Consider the following 18,183-nt stretch of genomic DNA (forward strand, 5'->3'; position numbering starts at 1 on the left):
GTCATTTTAGAGATGTGCAGTTGAACTGAATTGCTTTAAAGAGGTTCATTTATAAAAAGTTTGCAAACTACAAAACAGAGATCTGGAGGAAAATGTTAAAACAAGACAGAGAGGGCCAAATCACAAAGGGTTTCATGTTAAAGAATCTGGCCTTTATTCTGCAGCCTTTATTTTTTTTTTTTAATTAATTTTTTATTTTTTCAGCATAACAGTATTCATTATCTGCAGCCTTTAAATAACAGAATTTCTTCATAGTTAAGAAGCTAACTCAAGGGGTGCCTGCGTGGCTCAGTTGGTTAAGTGTCTGCCTTCAGCTTGGGTCATGATCCCAGGATCTTGGGATCAAGTCCCACATGGGGCTCCCTGCTCAGCGGAAAGCCTACTTCTCCCTCTCCATGCCGTTCTATTTGTGTTCTCTCTCTGTATCTCTGTCAAACAAGTAAATAAAATCTTAAAAAACAAAACAAAACAAAACACCCAACTCTAATATACAGATTTGGGAATAAAGGTTTTTGTTCTGTTTAAGATTTTTATTTATTTATTTGATAGAGAGAAATCACAAGTAGGCAGAGCAGCAGGCAGAAAGAGAGGAGGAAGCAGGCTCCCTGCTGAGCAGAGAGCCCGATGTGGGGCTCAATCCCAGGACCCTGAGATCATGAGCCAAAGGCAGAGGCATAACCCACTGAACCACACAGGTGCCCCGTGTTTTTGGTTTTTTTTGCCATAGAAGCTTTTATTTCATGAAGTCTGAAAAAACAATGTACAAAATCCGCATGATATAAAGCACAACTGTGATAAAATGAAATTCTTCTAGTAATATCTAGTACTTAATAGCAGACTTCTTTTCTAGTTGTAATTATGAATCATTCCCAAAAAAGCTGGAAGGTTCCAAAACCTTTTATTTTTAAGATTTCATTCATTTGAGGGGCACCTGGGTGGCTCAGTGGGTTAAAGCCTCTGCCTTCAGCTCAGGTCATGATCCCAGGGTCCTGGGATCGAGCCCCACATCGGGCTCTCTGCTCGGCAGGGAGCCCGTTTCCTCCTCTCTCTCTCTGCCTGCCTCGCTGCCTACCTGTGATCTCTATCTGTCAAAAAAAAAAAAAAAAATATATATATATATATATAAAAAAAAAAAAGATTTCATTCATTTGAGAGGGGGAGAACAAACTCGATTATGAGCATGAGCAGGGGGAGGGGTAGAGGGACAAGCAGATGCCCCACTAAGCCTCCCTAATGGGGGCTCGATCCCAGGACCTGGAGATCATGAACCTGAGCCAAAGGCAGACACTTAACCAATAGAACCACCCAGGAGCCCCTAGAAGGTTCCAAAACCTTTTAAACAGAAGATGTTCCCTTCCAATCCTTAATGACACTCCATGATAGACTGCTTTTCGCTAGGCCATTTCTTCCACTGTGTGATTTTCAGATGGGTAATACATGTTTCCCACTGAGATTAGAAAAGCTTTATTGGGCGCCTGGGTGGCTCAGTGGGTTAAGCCGCTGCCTTCAGCTCAGGTCCTGATCTCAGGGTCCTGGGATCAAGTTCTGCATCGGGCTCTCTGCTCAGCAGGGAGCCTGCTTCCCTCTCTCTCTGCCTGCCTCTCCATCTACTTGTGATCTCTCTCTGTCAAATAAATAAATAAAATCTTTAAAAAAAAAATTGTCTCTGCTATTCAAAACTAAAGCAAAGCACTCTAAATCTCAAATAAGGGTCAAGGCCTAAGGTCTAGGAAACCCCGTCACTTGAAGACCCACTTTAATTTCAACAAACACCATCCATAGAATTTGTCAGGTTTTTGTTTACAAGATTTTATTTTTAAGTAATTTTTACACCTGCCCTGGGGCTCAAACTCACAACCTGGGAATCAAGAGTCACACATTCCACCAAATGAGCCAGCTAGGTGCCCCCAAATTTGTCAGCATTCTTGATAAAAATCCACATTCTTGGTAAGTAACTCAGACACAGTTCAAGAAATGCTGGGCATTTACACCACCCAGGAAAACGCGTGGCTAATACTTAAAATACCATTTCATCTAAATGATGGATCCTTCCCAAGAAATATCAGAATGTGCAAAAAAGAAAAAAACAACTTACATGCCATGATCAATGCACTCTACGACTTTGCCAAAGGCCCCTTCACCCAAAGTGTCCACGATTTCATCTAAAGTAAGGGAGGAGAAAGATGAGTAAGTACCTGAGATCAAATTATCTAGTTATTCAAACAATGAATACTTAAGTGTGGAATATTTTCAAATGATCTCTATCAAAGCATAACTAAGGTTCCAGCACTCAAATTATTTTATTTTCAGCTGCTACAAAAACAATTAGATAGAGCTATCTTTCTTGCTCTAATCTCAAATTCCATTGATTATTTTGGAACTTTAGAGTAGAAATATTTTAAATTCTACAGAAAAGAAGAAATACAAAACAACAAACAAACCCACAAAAAACAAAACAAAAAAGCAATGAAGAGTTCTTTAGCCCCCCGCTGACAAACTATTCTTAAAAAGATTATTCTGTCTGCAAAGTTAAAAAAGTGTTGAAAAATATTCTATACATCTTGCTCTTAGAACGTCTCCACTTTGACAGATCAGGTGACCCTCCTCATCATCCTCTATACTCCTGGATCTTTTCCTTCGGTGGCTCTTCTGGAACGGCAAGTGGGCAGCACCAAGATCGTCCAGCCAATCAATATATCAGAGTGAATTCAGGGCAGAATACGCAATTCATTCAGCGGGGAGATATTCAGGCATTCAGATAAGCACCAGGCCACGAACAGTTGGCAGGAGCAATTTCAAATTCAGTCCCCAGAAATTCACAGGGCACAGTTTATGTTACAGAAGAAAAACATGGCAAGGAACAGATTTTCAGATAAGATACTTAAAGTGGCAATAGAAAAAAACAACACATTTGTCTCTTTAAAATACTGATTTAATTGAAGTCTGAAATTTAAAGAATGCAATGTCATGATCTACTAATCTCTTGCTCTACAATAGCATATGCTGTGAACTGAGATGTCTAGGTTGTCAGGAAAAGGTTTTAAAATGTCAAGATTAGTTGTAATGTTTATTTAGCAATATTTCAAAATATACATAAAGTAAAAGGGGAAATTAAAGCTAGTTAATTTCAGCATTCAATCTAATAATCAAAGCTACATCTACTGAAGAAAACTTGGGTAAGAAAACAATTTATTCAAAGTTTACGGATTAAACAGGTGAAGATGTCTGAGTGTAAAAAGAGGCATGCTTTTGGCTAATACATTTTCCATTCAGCACCCATTTCAGAATTTCAATGGAACTAGCTACGGACAATGACGCACTGTACTCTGGGACTTCCCTACCTAGAGAGTAACAATAGTTAAGTATCCGTCAGAGCAATGTTATAGATTTGTTTCCAACTCTCAGGAAAAGGGCTTCTTTTAAAATAAAAAATATAAATAAATGAATAAATAAAAAGCTTAAGATGAAAGAAAAGATGGGTGCTTCATCTTTTCATAAAATTATATTACGAAACTTAAAAATTTTTTTAATATTAAAATCAAGAACTCATGATCTGGACTGCAGAAAATGAGTAAATGTGGGCAAATGAAGGCTACCTAATAAATACAGATTAGCTATGAAAATCTGGATGTTTAAGGACTCAAATAATATAAACACAATAATAATATATCCAAATAATATTATATGTATATATAAACTTTTTCAAACTTACTGGATTCTTAAGAGCTTTTACACACAAATAAACATCCACCCAAATAAAAACAAAATCAATCATACCGAACGTGACTGATGACTTGAACAGTGTCTATTACGCTTCCTTTTAGGACTGCTTCTCCTGCTTCGGACCGAAGATTTACTGCAATGGACTCGATAACCGCTTTCAATGTCTCTATGATAATGTCTAGGTACATAGCCTTCGCAGTAGTCATTTCTGTATTCATCAACGTATCTCCGGTCCCGATAATCTCTCTCATTCAAGGACCTCGCTTCTAAATAATGACTGCGAACACAGTAAAGGATTTCAAATCATTCTCTTCATTCTGCAGCAGTGTAGCTCAAACAGAACATTCAATAATTCCTGGTTAAACAGCTAACTCAATAAAAGAAAAAACCTCAAATTGATGGATTAGTTTATACTTATCTCACAAACTTAAGACATAATTTTGCTTTAACCAACAAGTGGGTTCACATTCTCCATCAGATACACTGCTATCAAACACCTCACATCAAGGAACAAAGCTTGAGTCAATTATGTTATGCTCAGGGTTTACTAAGTGTCCCTTTACCTTTTGGAGACAATTAAAACAGAAAACTTCACAAAACTACTCTTCTGCAATTTATCAGTCTTATATGCATCCGTAACTAAGCTCACTCGCTTTCCTCACAGAGCCATACAATCAGAGGCAGGCAAAAACAGGATTCCTTTCTCTTTTAATATTAAGTGAATTTTAGTTATCTCTGGCACACACAGAATTCTTTCATGAAAGGTGTACTAGAGCTAGCAGGAATCTTACATGTATTCCAATCCTTTCATTTCACAGATCACTGAATTAAGAGCCCTAGAAAGAAAAGGATTTGCCATGGTTGTAGAGCACATTCTAACTATTACACGGGCCAATTTTACTACACATATCACCCATCCCATCTCCTCTCCTCTCCGTATTCCTAGCTTTCTGTTTTTCCTTTTGGAGAAACAGACAACACAGCTTTTGAAGGTTGCCTCATGTGCCAAAGACATTAAAATACATTCCCCACAAATGAGAAAAGGATCTTGTAATTGCTTGCCTAGGATTACAAAACACCCACCCGCACCACCCCTATTTCCCTTTGTGTTTCTCATTTCCTGTTGTTCCTGCTTGCAAAATACTCAAAAATTCTACATGGGAAACCTTATCATCTAGTGCCATGGTGCTTAACTTCTGAATCTACAGATCCCTTTAAAAATCTGATGAAAGCTACGGACCCTCTCCCCTAAGAAATGCACAAATGCGTAAACAAAACTCGGCAAGGAATTTCATAGAGGTCACAGACCCCAGGAAGTCAACAGATCCCACTTAAGTAGCCTTGATCTGATGGAAAGAAAAGGACATAGATTCAATTGGCCCAGTTTCCCGTCCCCCTCTCTACCTGGGATGGTGTCCTCTTCAACAGAGTGCGAAGCTTCAAGAGGGATGCACATGGAGCACTGAGGGAGAGAGGGGACACCTGCCCAGTCAGACAAATCAGCTAAAAGAATCCTAACAAGCAATGGAGTGACAGATGTTGACTAGTTGCCCTCACCAACCTCATTCTTTCCCCAGAATATGCTGTTGTTCTTTTTCCCAGGGGGGGCTGGTGTAGGCAGAAATAAAAGGAAAGCATCTCTAAACTCCTACACAACAGGGCTGCCATCAAATCCAGGCTAGGGAAATGCAGAACCCCCTTTTCTCCCTTTTGTCAGTTTCAATCTTAAGTTCTAACCATTAGAGAAACAACTCAGGATATTACAATAAGAATGTGGGTCTAGGTCAGGGATCTGATCACTTGGCCTCAAACTGTCAACGAGAAATCTACAATACATCAGGCTAGAAATTACCTCACTATCAAGGGCATCCTTTTTAATTCTGTAAGGCATCCCTTCCATATAAGTCCAAAGCCTATCAGAAAAAACTAATGCTAATAATCTTGAGCTGAAATAGTACATAAAACTAGAGCTGCAGTAATCCATAAACAAATTACAGACTGACAAACATGAGGTGAAATAAAGCCATGAGGATAAACTAGAAAGATGAGGGACCTCTTCAATCTGTAACAACCACGCTTTAGAGATCATGTAAACAAAGTCTACAGAATTATAAAGGCTATGTATGGACAGAGTGGACAAGATGAACAGACTGATTTAAATTCTAAAAATATTCACTGAACGTCCAGTGAATATTTCACTGTGGTCCTTCAAAATAGCCAAGACTAATGAGGCTACAGGCATTCGTTTTTATTTCCACACAGGTCCTGTGGAAGATAAAAAAATATATATAAGGCAAAATCCTTGCCAACAAATGAAAAATTTGAGATTACTAACATAAAAACAAAACTCGACAATGCAGGAAATGCTGAAAGACTGCATGAGTGCTTAGGATCATGGGGGTGGGGTGGGGAATGGGACTTAAAATGCTTAAAATGGTGAGAGAAGACTTCATACAAAAAGCAGAGTTGCATCTTAAAGGGAAGTCAAGATCTGGACAAAGTAGAAAGTAGAAGAAATGCCAGGGGAGAAGAATGGTATTAGTACCATCTCACATTAACAGATCACAACAGTGTTCTGGGAGATGGGCTGTCTATGTATCGCCCAGAAAACATGTAGACAATTACAGCAAGACCAATATTCCACATAGGGGAACAAACAGAGGCAAATAATATAAGCAGGGAACAGATCATGCGACTCTTGCATGCCAGGCTAAAGAGTTTAAAATGGTGTTTTCAAAGGGTGGTCTTTCTTCAATATTATCTAAATATGAATTATTAAAAATGAAGATCTCTGGGCCCCAGGTCAGAATGACTAATTCTACATCTGGTAATATGCATTTAAAACATACCTCTGAGGCGATTCTGTTCATTCTCAAATTTGAGAATCACTGGTTTAAGACTTGACACTCTAGGTTACATAAGAAGACACTTAAGAACTTTTACCACAATATACAAAGGCATTGTTCATAGCCACATGCGTCTTAGTGATATAGTACAGAACTAGTTAAGCCTGTACCAACTGAGACCAATTCATAGGCTACCGCCAAAAGACAAATCAGAAAGAAAAGACACTTTGCAATATGTATGGAAAAAAAAAAAAAGGTTAAAAAAAAAAAGATATACAGTAAAAGCTCTTCTAATCAGTGCAATACTCTGAAAGAGAAAAAACATGTATTGGACAAACTCACTAAAACCTTAAAAATTCAAATTAAAACCACTATTCTTGGCCTTTCAAAATGCCAAGACTGGTAGGAGTATGGAAACATGTTGTAGAATCTGGTACAAACTTTCTAGGGGGAAAAAAACATGAATATGTAGCAAGACCTTTTAAGAGTTCACACCCTTTAACTTAAAAATGTCCCTTCTTAGACCTATTTTCAGGAAATAATCAGAGGCAAGGACTTGTAAAGAATGAATTTTTTTTTTAAGAACAAATAGTTAGAAATAATGGGGGCCTAGCAACCTGCCAAGGTTACCTTCTTTACAGTTTACTGCAGTTAGAGACCTGTAGTAATTCCAATTATTTTATAAAAAATACCACTGTAAAGTTTCTTAATCTTCAAAAAAGACTATTAGAATATTCCAGATTATTGGGGCGCCTGGGTGGCTCAGTGGGTTAAGCCTCTGCCTTAGGCTCAGGTCATGATCTCGGGGTCCTGGAATGGAGCCCTGCATCAGGCTCTCTGCTCAGCGGGGAGCCTGCTTCCCTCCCCTCTGCCTGCCTCTCTGCCTACTTATGATCGCTCTGTCAAATAAGTAAATAAAATTAAAAAAAAAAATAGTAATAATAATATTCCAGATTATGGAGCACAATTACCAAGAGACACCTCTAGTGCCGATATCAAAGAAGCAGCTTGGCTTACTGGTTAACTGGGAACATGAAAACTGTTTATCTCTCAAATCTTCCTTCCTACATATACAATAACAAACTTACCAATTATTAGTACTATGATGTTAAGCTTTACAGGGCATTTTTATTTGTTAATAAAAGGGTACAGACGTTTTCCTGCAATGCACTAATTAGCTCAGGTCACTGTCATCCTGGTGAAAACTCTCCCTCTTCCCCACGTGACAGTATGTGATGAAGAAAGATTAGTCTACAGTGACTACCAACAAGCTCATTGTTCCACAGAACAAGTCTGTTTTAGCATGGAGAAGGAAAAAAATTACATACTGTTTTTTAAAGTAACCCCAGCTGGCTAATTTAGAAAGCAATCTGGCAAACAGTCTCAATGGAACATCTGTACAAAACAAGGAGAAAACATAGAACCAACAAAACAAATGAGAAAGGGAAGTTAATGGAAGACAGACTGAAAGAAATGCTACTCACCTAGCCTTTCTTTAATCCTTTAGGAACTTGAAAATTTCTTTAATTCTATATAAATGTATCACCTCTGAATTTTACACAGTAAGCATATACTTAAACAGGACACATGCTATTGAAACATTTACACTGAGGCCCTTTCTTAAATTACTGGTTCTTACAATAACCAAGCTTCTAAAAATCCTACACACCTCCACTAGCCTTATCTACAAATATAACCTATAGAATACAGTTTAAGTGACTAAGCCCCCCATGCACTTTACCATTCCCAAGCAGCACATGCTGGTTTTCTCATCTGGATTAACTCCCTCTACCCCCTCATCATCTCTCATTTGTGCAACCATAAATGAGCACCCTAAAATACATATCTCCTCCTACATACCAGTTAAAGGCACTCACTGGGCATCCTATCATCACTATGACTAAATTGTTCATGGCTCACCGCCCTGACTACATTGCTGGCACCTGGGACTCAACTGTCTCCCACCAGTCCCAGACAGACATCAATAAACAAGAGTATGAACGGTTTTATTCATAGCTGTAGCCTCAGCACCTGTACAGTGTCTAGCCTATTAACAGGAACTCAATGAACATTTTCTGAATATTTGTTGACTTAATGAATTATAAATCTGACAAAATAAAGCTATATAGGCTAATAAGGAATCATTAAAACTACTAGTGTTAAAATCCTACTAATTCAAAAGTAATTTACCAATCAGATTCTTTAAACTGGTGATGTGGTTTACAATGTCTGTTTTCTTGCGTACTACTGTGGGACCTCCTCTTCCTTTTGTGACTTCCGCTGTAGCTTTCATGTCCCCAGCTTTCTCTGCTATCCCAATCAGGGCAGTGAGCTCTTTTGGAATGCCGCATCTGTTAATGGAAAGGAAAAGTGAGCTGTGGAGGCTATAGATATGTTCAGTAAATAAAATACCAGACATTATTTAAATATAAACACTCAGCACATGAGCTCATACTGGTTCTAAAATATTTGTGGGTGATATTTCCCAAGGCATGGGGCACCATTTCCATTGTATGTCAGATGACTGTAAATGGCATACAAATCTAGTACCAAATGATGCAGGACACTGTGAGACCTTAATAATACATTTTCTTGGGGCACCTGGGTGGCTCAGTTGGTTAAGCAACTGCCTTTGGCTCAGGTCATGATCCCGGAGTCCTGGGATCAAGTCCCACATCAGGCTCCCAGCTCCATGGGGAGTCTGCTTCTCCCTCTGACCTTCCCTCCCATGCTCTCTCACTCTGTCTCTCTCAAATAAATAAAATCTTTAAAATAAATAAATACATTTTCTTTCAATTTTTCTAAATAAATGCTCAGTTTGGTGTTTATCTCCAACTAACCTTTGCCAACTGCTATTGTAAACATAGTGAAAGAGCCACAATTCAGATTCAGAACGCCAACAGACCATATCCAGTTAGAAATTAATAAATGGAGGGGTTTTAACTCACTTTTATTACATTTTAAGGTGCTTTTTTTTTTTTTTTTAAGATTTTAGTTATTTATTTGACAGAGAGAGAGATCACAAATAGGCAGAGAGGCAGGCAGAGAGAGGGGGGAAGCAGGCTCCCTGACGAGCAAAGAGCCCCATGCGGGGCTCATGTGGGGCTCGATCTCAGGACCCTGAGATCATGACCTGAGCTGAAGGCAGAGTCTTAACCCACTGAGCCACCCAGGCACCCCTATTTTTAAGTAATCTTCATACCCAACATGGGGCTTGAACTCACAACTCGGAAATCAGAAGTCGCATGCTCCACGGACTAAACCAGCCAGGTGCCCCTTACCTTCTTTTTATAGTAAATGATCTCCTGATCAAGTTATTAATATGAATTCTTTAAAACAAAACGTTAACTTTTATGGACTATTTTAAAGAGAAATATCCTAAGTGTCATACGGCTTTGGCAAAATTCTAATACACACAACTAAAATCAGAGAAACACTTAGGGATGCTAAATATAGGGGATGACATTTTAAAGGTACAGAAGTTTCTTTTTTTATTTTTTATTTTTTTAAGATTTTTATTTATTTATCTGACAGACAGAGATCACAAGTAGGCAGAGAGGCAGGCAGAGAGAGAGAGGAAGAAGCAGGCTCCCCGCGGAGCAGAGAGCCTGATGCGGGGCTCGATCCCAGGACCCTGGAATCATGACCTGAGCCGAAGGCAGCGGCTTAACCCACTGAGCCACCCAGGCGCCCCAGAAGTTTCTTTTTTTTAAAAAATGCACTAGAGTTCTTTTTCTAATCTCAGAATGACTCCAAGCTTTGGGGGAAAAGGTAGGACATGAGTTGAACACTGTATTCAAACACAGAAGCTGAATAGCAAAACAAAGATCTACTTATAAATGCATTTTCTCTATCCAACAAGTTTATTTTCCAGATCATCTTGCAATTAGTCTTTTTTTTATTTTTAAAAATTTTTTTAATTTTATTTATTTATTTGACAGACAGAGACCACAAGTAGGCAGAGAGGCAGGCAGAGAGAGAGAGGAGGAAGCAGGCTCCCCGCTGAGCAGAGAGCCCGATGCGGGGCTTGATCCCAGGACCCTGAGATCATGACCTGAGCCGAAGGCAGCGGCTTAACCCACTGAGCCACCCAGGCGCCCCGCAATTAGTCTTAAAATGAAAATGTAGGGGCGCCTGGGTGGCTCAGTGGGTTAAGCCGCTGCCTTCAGCTCAGGTCATGATCTCAGGGTCCTGGGATCAAGCCCCGCATCGGGCTCTCTGCTCAGCGGGGAGCCTGCTTCCTCTTCTCTCTGCTTGCCTCTCTGCCTGCTTGTGATCTGTCAAATAAATAAATAAAATCTTAAAAAAGAAAGAAAGTAAACGTAACTGTTGTAGATTTGGGATGACTGAAGAAACCAACCAACCTACAAGGATGCATATGGTCAGTGAAATCAGATGAGGATAGTGAGCAGTCCGATTTCCTGCCTCCATCTACAACCTCAAATGTGTGTGTTCCTTCCAGGCTCAGGATCTGTGTTCTAACAGTGTAATCACTATCTGCTGCTCCCCATCTTAATTCTTTTACAAACCAGTTAAGTTTTTAACAGTGATACCCAAACTGCTCAAAGGGGGAGCTCTGCAATTCAAAAGCTGAAAAAAAAAAGATAAAATGGAGCAAATTCAGCTTAGTTTACTGCCTTTAGCTTGCCCAAATGACTCAGTAACAAGCAAACAAATTCAAGTAAAAATTTAAATGATTTCAAATGCATTTAAAACAGACGTGAAATGAGGCAGCTGCAATTCTCTAGGGAGGTATTCCCTAAGAAAATATTTGTATCATACCTTTTGCTTAAAAAAAAGAGAAGGCATTGGTCAGGTCTATCAAAAATTCTAAAACGTGTTAGGATTCTCACTGGGTATGATTAAGTGAGCATTCCAGTGTGATAGAGTCACCCTCAAAATGAGAAACTGAAGTGAATGACACTACAAATTAACTTGAGGCAAAGGCCAACAGAAAAGCCATCTAAAAATACGTGTATTTCTAGTGGAATTCTTCCAAATCTTCCCTTCATCACCCCAACTGTCTTTTAACCACATTAGTAATTCTTCAAGATAGCTTGGTTAGGCGTTCTTAAATCACAGCCAGCAAAATTACATGGGATGACCAAGGATTATTACCATGACTATCCATTACGATTGCCGTTTTTGGAAACATCTCTGCTTTAGCTTTGTGGGGTGTTTCCCCCGGTTCTGTAAGTCTGCCAAAACCACCTCACCTCTAACAACGCAGAATTCTCAAATACCAAAATTATCAATACCCAAACATTAAAATAAGAACCAGCACCCTGGGAGGTCCAGAGATTTTTTTTTTTCCATTTCTCTAGTCAAGTTCACTACTTTAAATTTAATCCGGCTGTCATGAAGTTTTCCCTTACTGATTTTGAGAAATACTGTCTGAGGAGGCAAAGAGAAGATCTACAGATCTCCCAGATCTACATGTTACAGATAAAGTTCCTTCACATCCACACAAAAACGGGGGGGGGGGGGGGGGGGACGGGACACTATTGATAATTATTACTCCACCTTCAATTAACAAAGAATCTTACACGTGAGAATCACCACCTTTCACTGAATGGATCCACTTAGCAATGGATTCTCTCCCTGCGCTTTCATACCCCACGATTTTATGCTGTGTACATGGCTTTATTTATTTATTTTATTTGACAGAGATCACAAGTAGGCAGAGAGGCAGGCGGGGGGGGGGGGGGAGCAGGCTCCCTGCTGAGCAGAGCCCCCCGAAGCGGGACTCGATCCCCAGACCCTGGGCTCAGGATCTGAGCCGAAGGCAGAGGCTTTAACCTTTTAAGCCCCCATGTACAGGGCTTAAAAAAAATAGAAATGGGGGAAAGTTCCGATTAGATGGCTCCGGAAGGACTGCACTTAACCACTAACGAGACGCCGGGAGGAGTGTGTGACCGGAGCACAGTCACACCAGGACGGCTATAAAGCAAGACCAGGCTGGAGGGTAGGGGTAGGGGCGGGGGTGGGGGGGACGCTCAAGGTAATCAAGGACAACCTGAGGCCCAAGTTTCGGAAATGCAGATCAGCGCAGCAACGCTATGCTCCGTTTCGGCGGGGGTGGGGGGCAACAACAGCGCTGCACGAGGCATCAACCCCTCCACAGTTGGCCTCTCACGCGCACAAGCTCAGCTCCACCACCTGGACTCACAGACTTGCAGTTCCCCGGACGCGCAGTCGGTCCCCACCCCGCCCCAGGCACCTGGCCAGGGCCTCTGGCGCACTCGCAGCTGGGGCTAGAGGCTCTGACTCTGGAAAACCCCCGGAACGCTACCAACGGGCAGAGACCGGGCACTCTGAGGAGAACTCCATCTCCGACTTGCACAAGCCCTCAAGGGCGGCTCTCAAAGGGTCTTCCGGTCAGGTCCTGGCTCTTGCGGGCGGCACGAGCCAGGGCTCCTGGAGCCGCGGTGCGAGCGGCCGGGGCCATCAGAGACGAGTCAGCGACGGAACCGCGGCCCCGCCGCCCCAAGACTTTAAACCTACCAGGGCACCTGAGCAGCTCTAGGTTTCAAAGGCCACCAGCGGGGCTGTGCTCCGAAGAAACCCCGATCGCCAAGGCCCCGAACTGGGTCGTTTCTCCGACACCTGGCTTCGAGACTTAAAAGAACGGAAACGGCCCACCCAACCCACCCAAGACCTCACCTCCGGAAAAGCAAAAGGCCTTCTGGCCGAGAAACGTCTCCAAACCGCCGTCGTCTCTCTCCAGCCGCTGCGACAAACACCCCACAAAATGGCGGCAGCGCCGTCTCCTCACAAACCCCCGGCGGCCTCTAGCACCACCTACGCCGCGCGAACGCGCCTGCGTGACAGAGGCTCGCGCGCTCCCGCCGCTTCGCGTAAGGGGCGGGGCTTCTGTGACGCGCAGGGCCGGGTTCGGCCCTCCACACTGCGGCTGCGCGGCCCGGGCCGACGCAGCCCGGAGGCCTGGGAGGGAGGGTGGTGGAGGGGACCTTTGAGGTTGTTTTCACTGCGGTGGAGTCTAGATGGGTCTCTGAGCTAACGTGATGGGATGAGTCTGCTCCTTGAGGTGGGACCGAGTGTGGCATCCTTCGGCAGGGCCAGCGGTGGCCGCGTGTCCTGCTGTCCTGCTCAAGTGGACCGCACTATGGCCCTTGTCCCTCGGTCTCCTTCGGTCCCAACAAGTCAACAGCCAAGCCCCCAAACCTGCCCTGTGCCAGGCCCGGAGCTGGTGCTGGGGGTAGTTCAGTGAACAGGATAGGAGAAGTCCGGCCCGCCTGGGAGCTTCGGGTCTAAAATAGAGTGAGATAAATAAAGAGGATGACTCAGAAAACAAGCTCAGGTTGCTTCTCCTTTTGAGGCCCGTGCTCCTCATCAGAAGTACACAACAAAAAATGAAGTTTCCGGAGAGGCTCCTTACAGGGTTCTTCCCCTTGTGGTCCCTGGTTCCCCCGGCTGATCGGCTGATCGGTAGCTGGACAATTTCCCTAACAAAGCTCCCATTTTTGTGTCCCTGCTGGGTGGGTTTAACCTAGGCAGAGTTAGCTAGCATCTATTAGCTCAACTAAAGTATTTTGCAGTTCTAAGAGTCCCTAGGCGATTCTCCATTGTGTGTAAGGAAAAGAGAACCAGTCGGAGCCCTAGGAAACGCTTTCAAGGGAAGGAGGGAAAGAGCCTGGGTAGGAATGATCAGAAGGAGAGGAGAACCAAGAATACGGTCAGAGAAAGCTGGTGGGAGAAGAGCTGAAACGAAGGAAAATCTGGCAGTGCCAAATGCTGGGAAGGGGTCAGATATCCTTAATACTGAAAAGCGTCAAGGGGATTCTGTATTCATTCTGATGAGGATTTACTGGATAAATGGGAAAGCCAGAAATCAGGTTTGGGAGGGCAGGTTTGAACGGGTTTGGGTATAAACTAAATAGCATGTCGAAGACCTGAGCTCTTGTATATTGTTAGGTGAAAGGAAGTCCCTGTAATTTCGTGATTCGATATCCTTAGAAACCTGTGCTACCTACTTAGGATAACCAAAGGCCTTCAAAACGTGAAGTAGAAAATACGTAAGTCCTCATGGAGATCATGACACACTTCAAGAATTGAAGTGTTAAAAAGATAATTGGAAAACTGGAAATGAAAATTCTTTGTGCTATAGAATGAAACGGACAATATTATTCTCATCTGGAATAGGCAACATTTCTGTAGATAAAACTTTAAATCTTGCCCATCCTTCCAGTACATCTCTGAGATGCTGCCCCAGACTAGATCCGTTCCCTTCCTCTTGACTACACGCCAGTTAGAGATGAGGTCCCAAAACAGGTAGCCACAGCATACTCTTATGCCTGGAGCCACCAAGATTTGCCAACCAATTTTGCCCAAAACGTGAAATTTACTGGTTCTCCAACTGATTACCCATACTGCATCAGGGACATCTATCAGATGGAGTGTTGAACTGAGTGGACTGGGCCATCTTGCAAGGTAAAGTGGGGTTCAGCTTGCTGCCTATATAGAGGCATAAATTAAAGATGGCACCAAAGAAAACTTGCTTTTTTCCCCCCTTTTTGCTGAGAAATTTTTGTCTCAAGAGGATATAAGACAATGTGGTCAGGAGCACCTGGGTGGCTCAGTGGGTTAAGCCTCTGCCTTTGGCTCAGGTCACGATCTCAGGGTCCTGGGATCAAGCCGCACCTCAGACTCTCTGCTCAGTAGGGAGCCTGTTTCCCCCTCTCTCTGCCTGCCTCTCTGTCATTTGTGATTTCTCTCTCTTTCTCTCTCTGTGTCAAATATATAAAATCTTAAAAAAAAAAGAGAATGTATTCAGGACCATGCACAGTGCTGCTCAAACAGCAACACAACGTTCGTTACAAGGCAGCCCAGTGAAAGGCTTGGGACAGTTTGGGGTCCAAGTCTTGATTTCAGCTCTGGTCATGATCTCAGGGTAGTGGGATCCAGCCCCACATTGGACTCCACGCTCCCCCGATTGTGTGTTCTCTCTCTCTCTAAATCTTAAAAGAAAAAAAAAAAAAAGGCAGCCAAATGGAAAGATACCTACAGAGGCATTTATAGACATCACAGAAAAGTGTTACCTAATAGCAGAGTCTGCTTTGTTGTTGCTGTCTTGTTTTAATGTCATGTGGAGTATTTAATTTTTTTTAAGATTTCATTTATTTATTTGAGAGAGAGAGAGCATGAGAGAAAAGAGGTCAGAGGGAGAAGCAGACTCCCTGCCGAGCAGGGAGCCCGATGTGGTACTTGATCCAGTCGCTTAACCAACTGAGCCACCCAGGCACCCCTCATTTGGAGTATTTAATCTTAAGTGTTGGGTACCTGGGTGTTAAGCATCTGCCTTCGGCTCAGGTTGTGATCCGAGGGTCCTCGGGTGGAGTCCCACATCCAGTTCCCTGTTCAGTGAAGAGTCTGCTCTCCCTGTGCTCCTCCCCCCACCCCCACTCGTGCTCGCACTCTCTCTCTCTCCCAAAAATAATTAATTTAAAAAAAAAGAAAAACTTAGTTTTGAAGAGCAAGCAGAAGAATGTTCTTGTATAATCTAGCACCGTTATTCTACTTGCTTAATTCCAGACATAGAAAACAGTCATCTGGGGCACCTGGGTGGCTCAGAGGGTTAAGCCTCTGCCTTCGGCTCAGGTCATGATCCCAGTGTCCTGGGATCAAGGCCCACAGCAGGCTCTCTGCTCAGGGGGGAGCCTGTTTCCCCCCTCTCTCTCTGCCTGCCTCTCTGCCTGCTTGTGATCTCTGTCAAATAAGTAAATAAAATTAAAAAAAAAAAAAGAAAAAAAAACAGTCGTCTATGAGAGCAGAGTTCCAGAGGAAAAGTCTAAATGATCAAGTAAATTAATTTTAACCAAACCTTATCATCTCTATAGCAAAACCTTTACAAAGGCAAAACCAATCCTTTTACAGGGTTATAACCTGTCTTAAGTTGCCTATTCCTGATAATTACCAATCTGTGTTCAATTAGCTTTTTCATTTGTGTTTAGCTATCAATTAACTACCCATTATGTGCTAACCACTGTCGCCTCATTTAATAATCTAAACAACTCTGTAAAGTGATCGAACTTTGGTTACTTGCTCTAGATCGCGGTTAACAAATACCAGAACCAAGATTCAGTCTTAGCCTTGCTTGCTCCAAAGTACTTGTGTTTAACTATTTTGCTACGTGCTTCAACTCCTAGAACAAAGCATATAGCAACTTACTTTCCTTAGTGTTTATGGAAAATATGCCGAGCCCATCTTTCAGTAACACCAAAGAAGTCTGTCTTGAAAAAAAAAAACCAACTACTCTCCATGGTGATGTATCATGGAGGACTGCTTATGATGAAACAATGGGTCACATTATCTCCAGCCCACCCCGGTCATCAAAGGCCGCAGCAGGCCTCATTAACTGTTTGACTGCAATTTACAAAGGACACACCTGCATCCCAAGATGGATAACATCCCCCCCCTCACCGTTCCTTCCACATTTCCTGACACTGGTTGTGATGGGATTCACCCAGCACAGGATTTATAAGCCGGATTCAGTCCCACCAGACAGTGCTAGAAGAGTTCACTGATACACAAACCACTTTGCCCCTTGTATGCGAGGAGGGGAGTCAAAGAGTGCTGGAAGGGATTTAATTCAGGGGTTCAGGAGGGAAAAGGATAGGCTTTTTTGTGAATTTCCACTGCCTCCAAAGAAAGGGCTTCCAGAGCAGGTTAATAAGTTACTTTCTCAACCCCTCCTCACCAATAGTCTAAGCTGTCCACCACCCAGTGAAACCATGGCAGGGAAAATATATTTACCTAACTCCTGAGTGTCTTCTGAACGTTGTAGAAGCCTACATGAAAGTATGAAAACATGTCATATATATTTGTCTTCGAATCTTCTGGGGTTTGACCCTTTTACTGTAGAATTGTCAAGTATTTTTTTTTACTTTTTTTTTCTAAGATTTTATTGATTTGACAGAGAGAGGGGAACACGAGCAGGGGGAGTGGGAGAGGGAGAAGCGGGCTTCCCACTGAGCAGGGAGCCCCATGTGGGGCTGGATCTCAGGACCCTGGGATCATGACCTGATCCCAAGGCAGACACTTAACAACTGAACCACCCCGGGGCCCAGAATTGTCAAGTTCTTATACCATGTGCTTATACCACACACTGATCCGGGTGCCAAGAATACAAAAGTATACCAAAGTATTTGTCCTCGGAGAGCTTAGATTCCAGTAGGGGAGAGAGAAAGAAAATAGAATAAAATATTTCAACCTTTTAAAAAGATTATTTTAGGGTGCCTGGGTGGTTCAGTGGGTTAATGCCTCTACCTTCAGCTCGGGTCATGGTCCCGGGGTGCTGGGATCGAGTCCCACAACAGGCTCTCTGCTTCGCAGGGAGCCTGCTTCTTCCTCTCTCTCTATGCCTTTCTCTCTGCCTACTTGTGATCTCTGTCTGTCAAATAAATAAAATCTTTTTTAAAAAGACTATTTTAGAGAGAGGGAGATAACAGGGTGTGGGGCAGAGGGAGAGGGAGAGAGAATCTTCAAGTGGACCTCCTGCTGAGCGTGGAGCCCAGTGCGGGGCTTGATCTCACGACCCTGAGATCATAACCTGAGCCAAAACTGAGAGTTGGGCACTTAGCCGACTGAGCTACCC

At 42.6% G+C, this 18,183-nt stretch overlaps 1 protein-coding gene across 4 annotated transcripts in view; it reads right to left on the reverse strand.

Moving 5' to 3' along the window:
• CLK4 (CDC like kinase 4) overlaps positions 1 to 16,843 on the reverse strand; it is a 29,766-nt gene extending 12,923 nt beyond the window's left edge. Inside the window, exons 1-5 of one of the 4 annotated variants that reach the window (XM_047729938.1) lie at positions 16,758 to 16,843; positions 8,760 to 8,920; positions 3,778 to 4,000; positions 2,559 to 2,649; positions 2,096 to 2,162 (exon numbers count right to left, since the gene is read on the reverse strand). In XM_047729938.1, the coding sequence (XP_047585894.1) occupies positions 2,096 to 2,162; positions 2,559 to 2,649; positions 3,778 to 4,000; positions 8,760 to 8,920 (542 nt within the window). In that variant the 5' untranslated portion in view covers positions 16,758 to 16,843. Of the gene's footprint in view, positions 1 to 2,095; positions 2,163 to 2,558; positions 2,650 to 3,777; positions 4,001 to 5,127; positions 5,186 to 7,897; positions 7,965 to 8,759; positions 8,921 to 13,232; positions 13,386 to 16,757 lie in introns of those variants that run through there. The other 3 variants (XM_047729937.1, XM_047729940.1, XM_047729939.1) reach the window with 3 other exon arrangements.
• Between the last annotated feature and the right edge of the window lie 1,340 nt (positions 16,844 to 18,183).

The sequence above is a fragment of the Lutra lutra genome, chromosome 5 (genome assembly GCF_902655055.1).
Source record: "Lutra lutra chromosome 5, mLutLut1.2, whole genome shotgun sequence".
Taxonomy (NCBI): domain Eukaryota; kingdom Metazoa; phylum Chordata; class Mammalia; order Carnivora; family Mustelidae; genus Lutra; species Lutra lutra.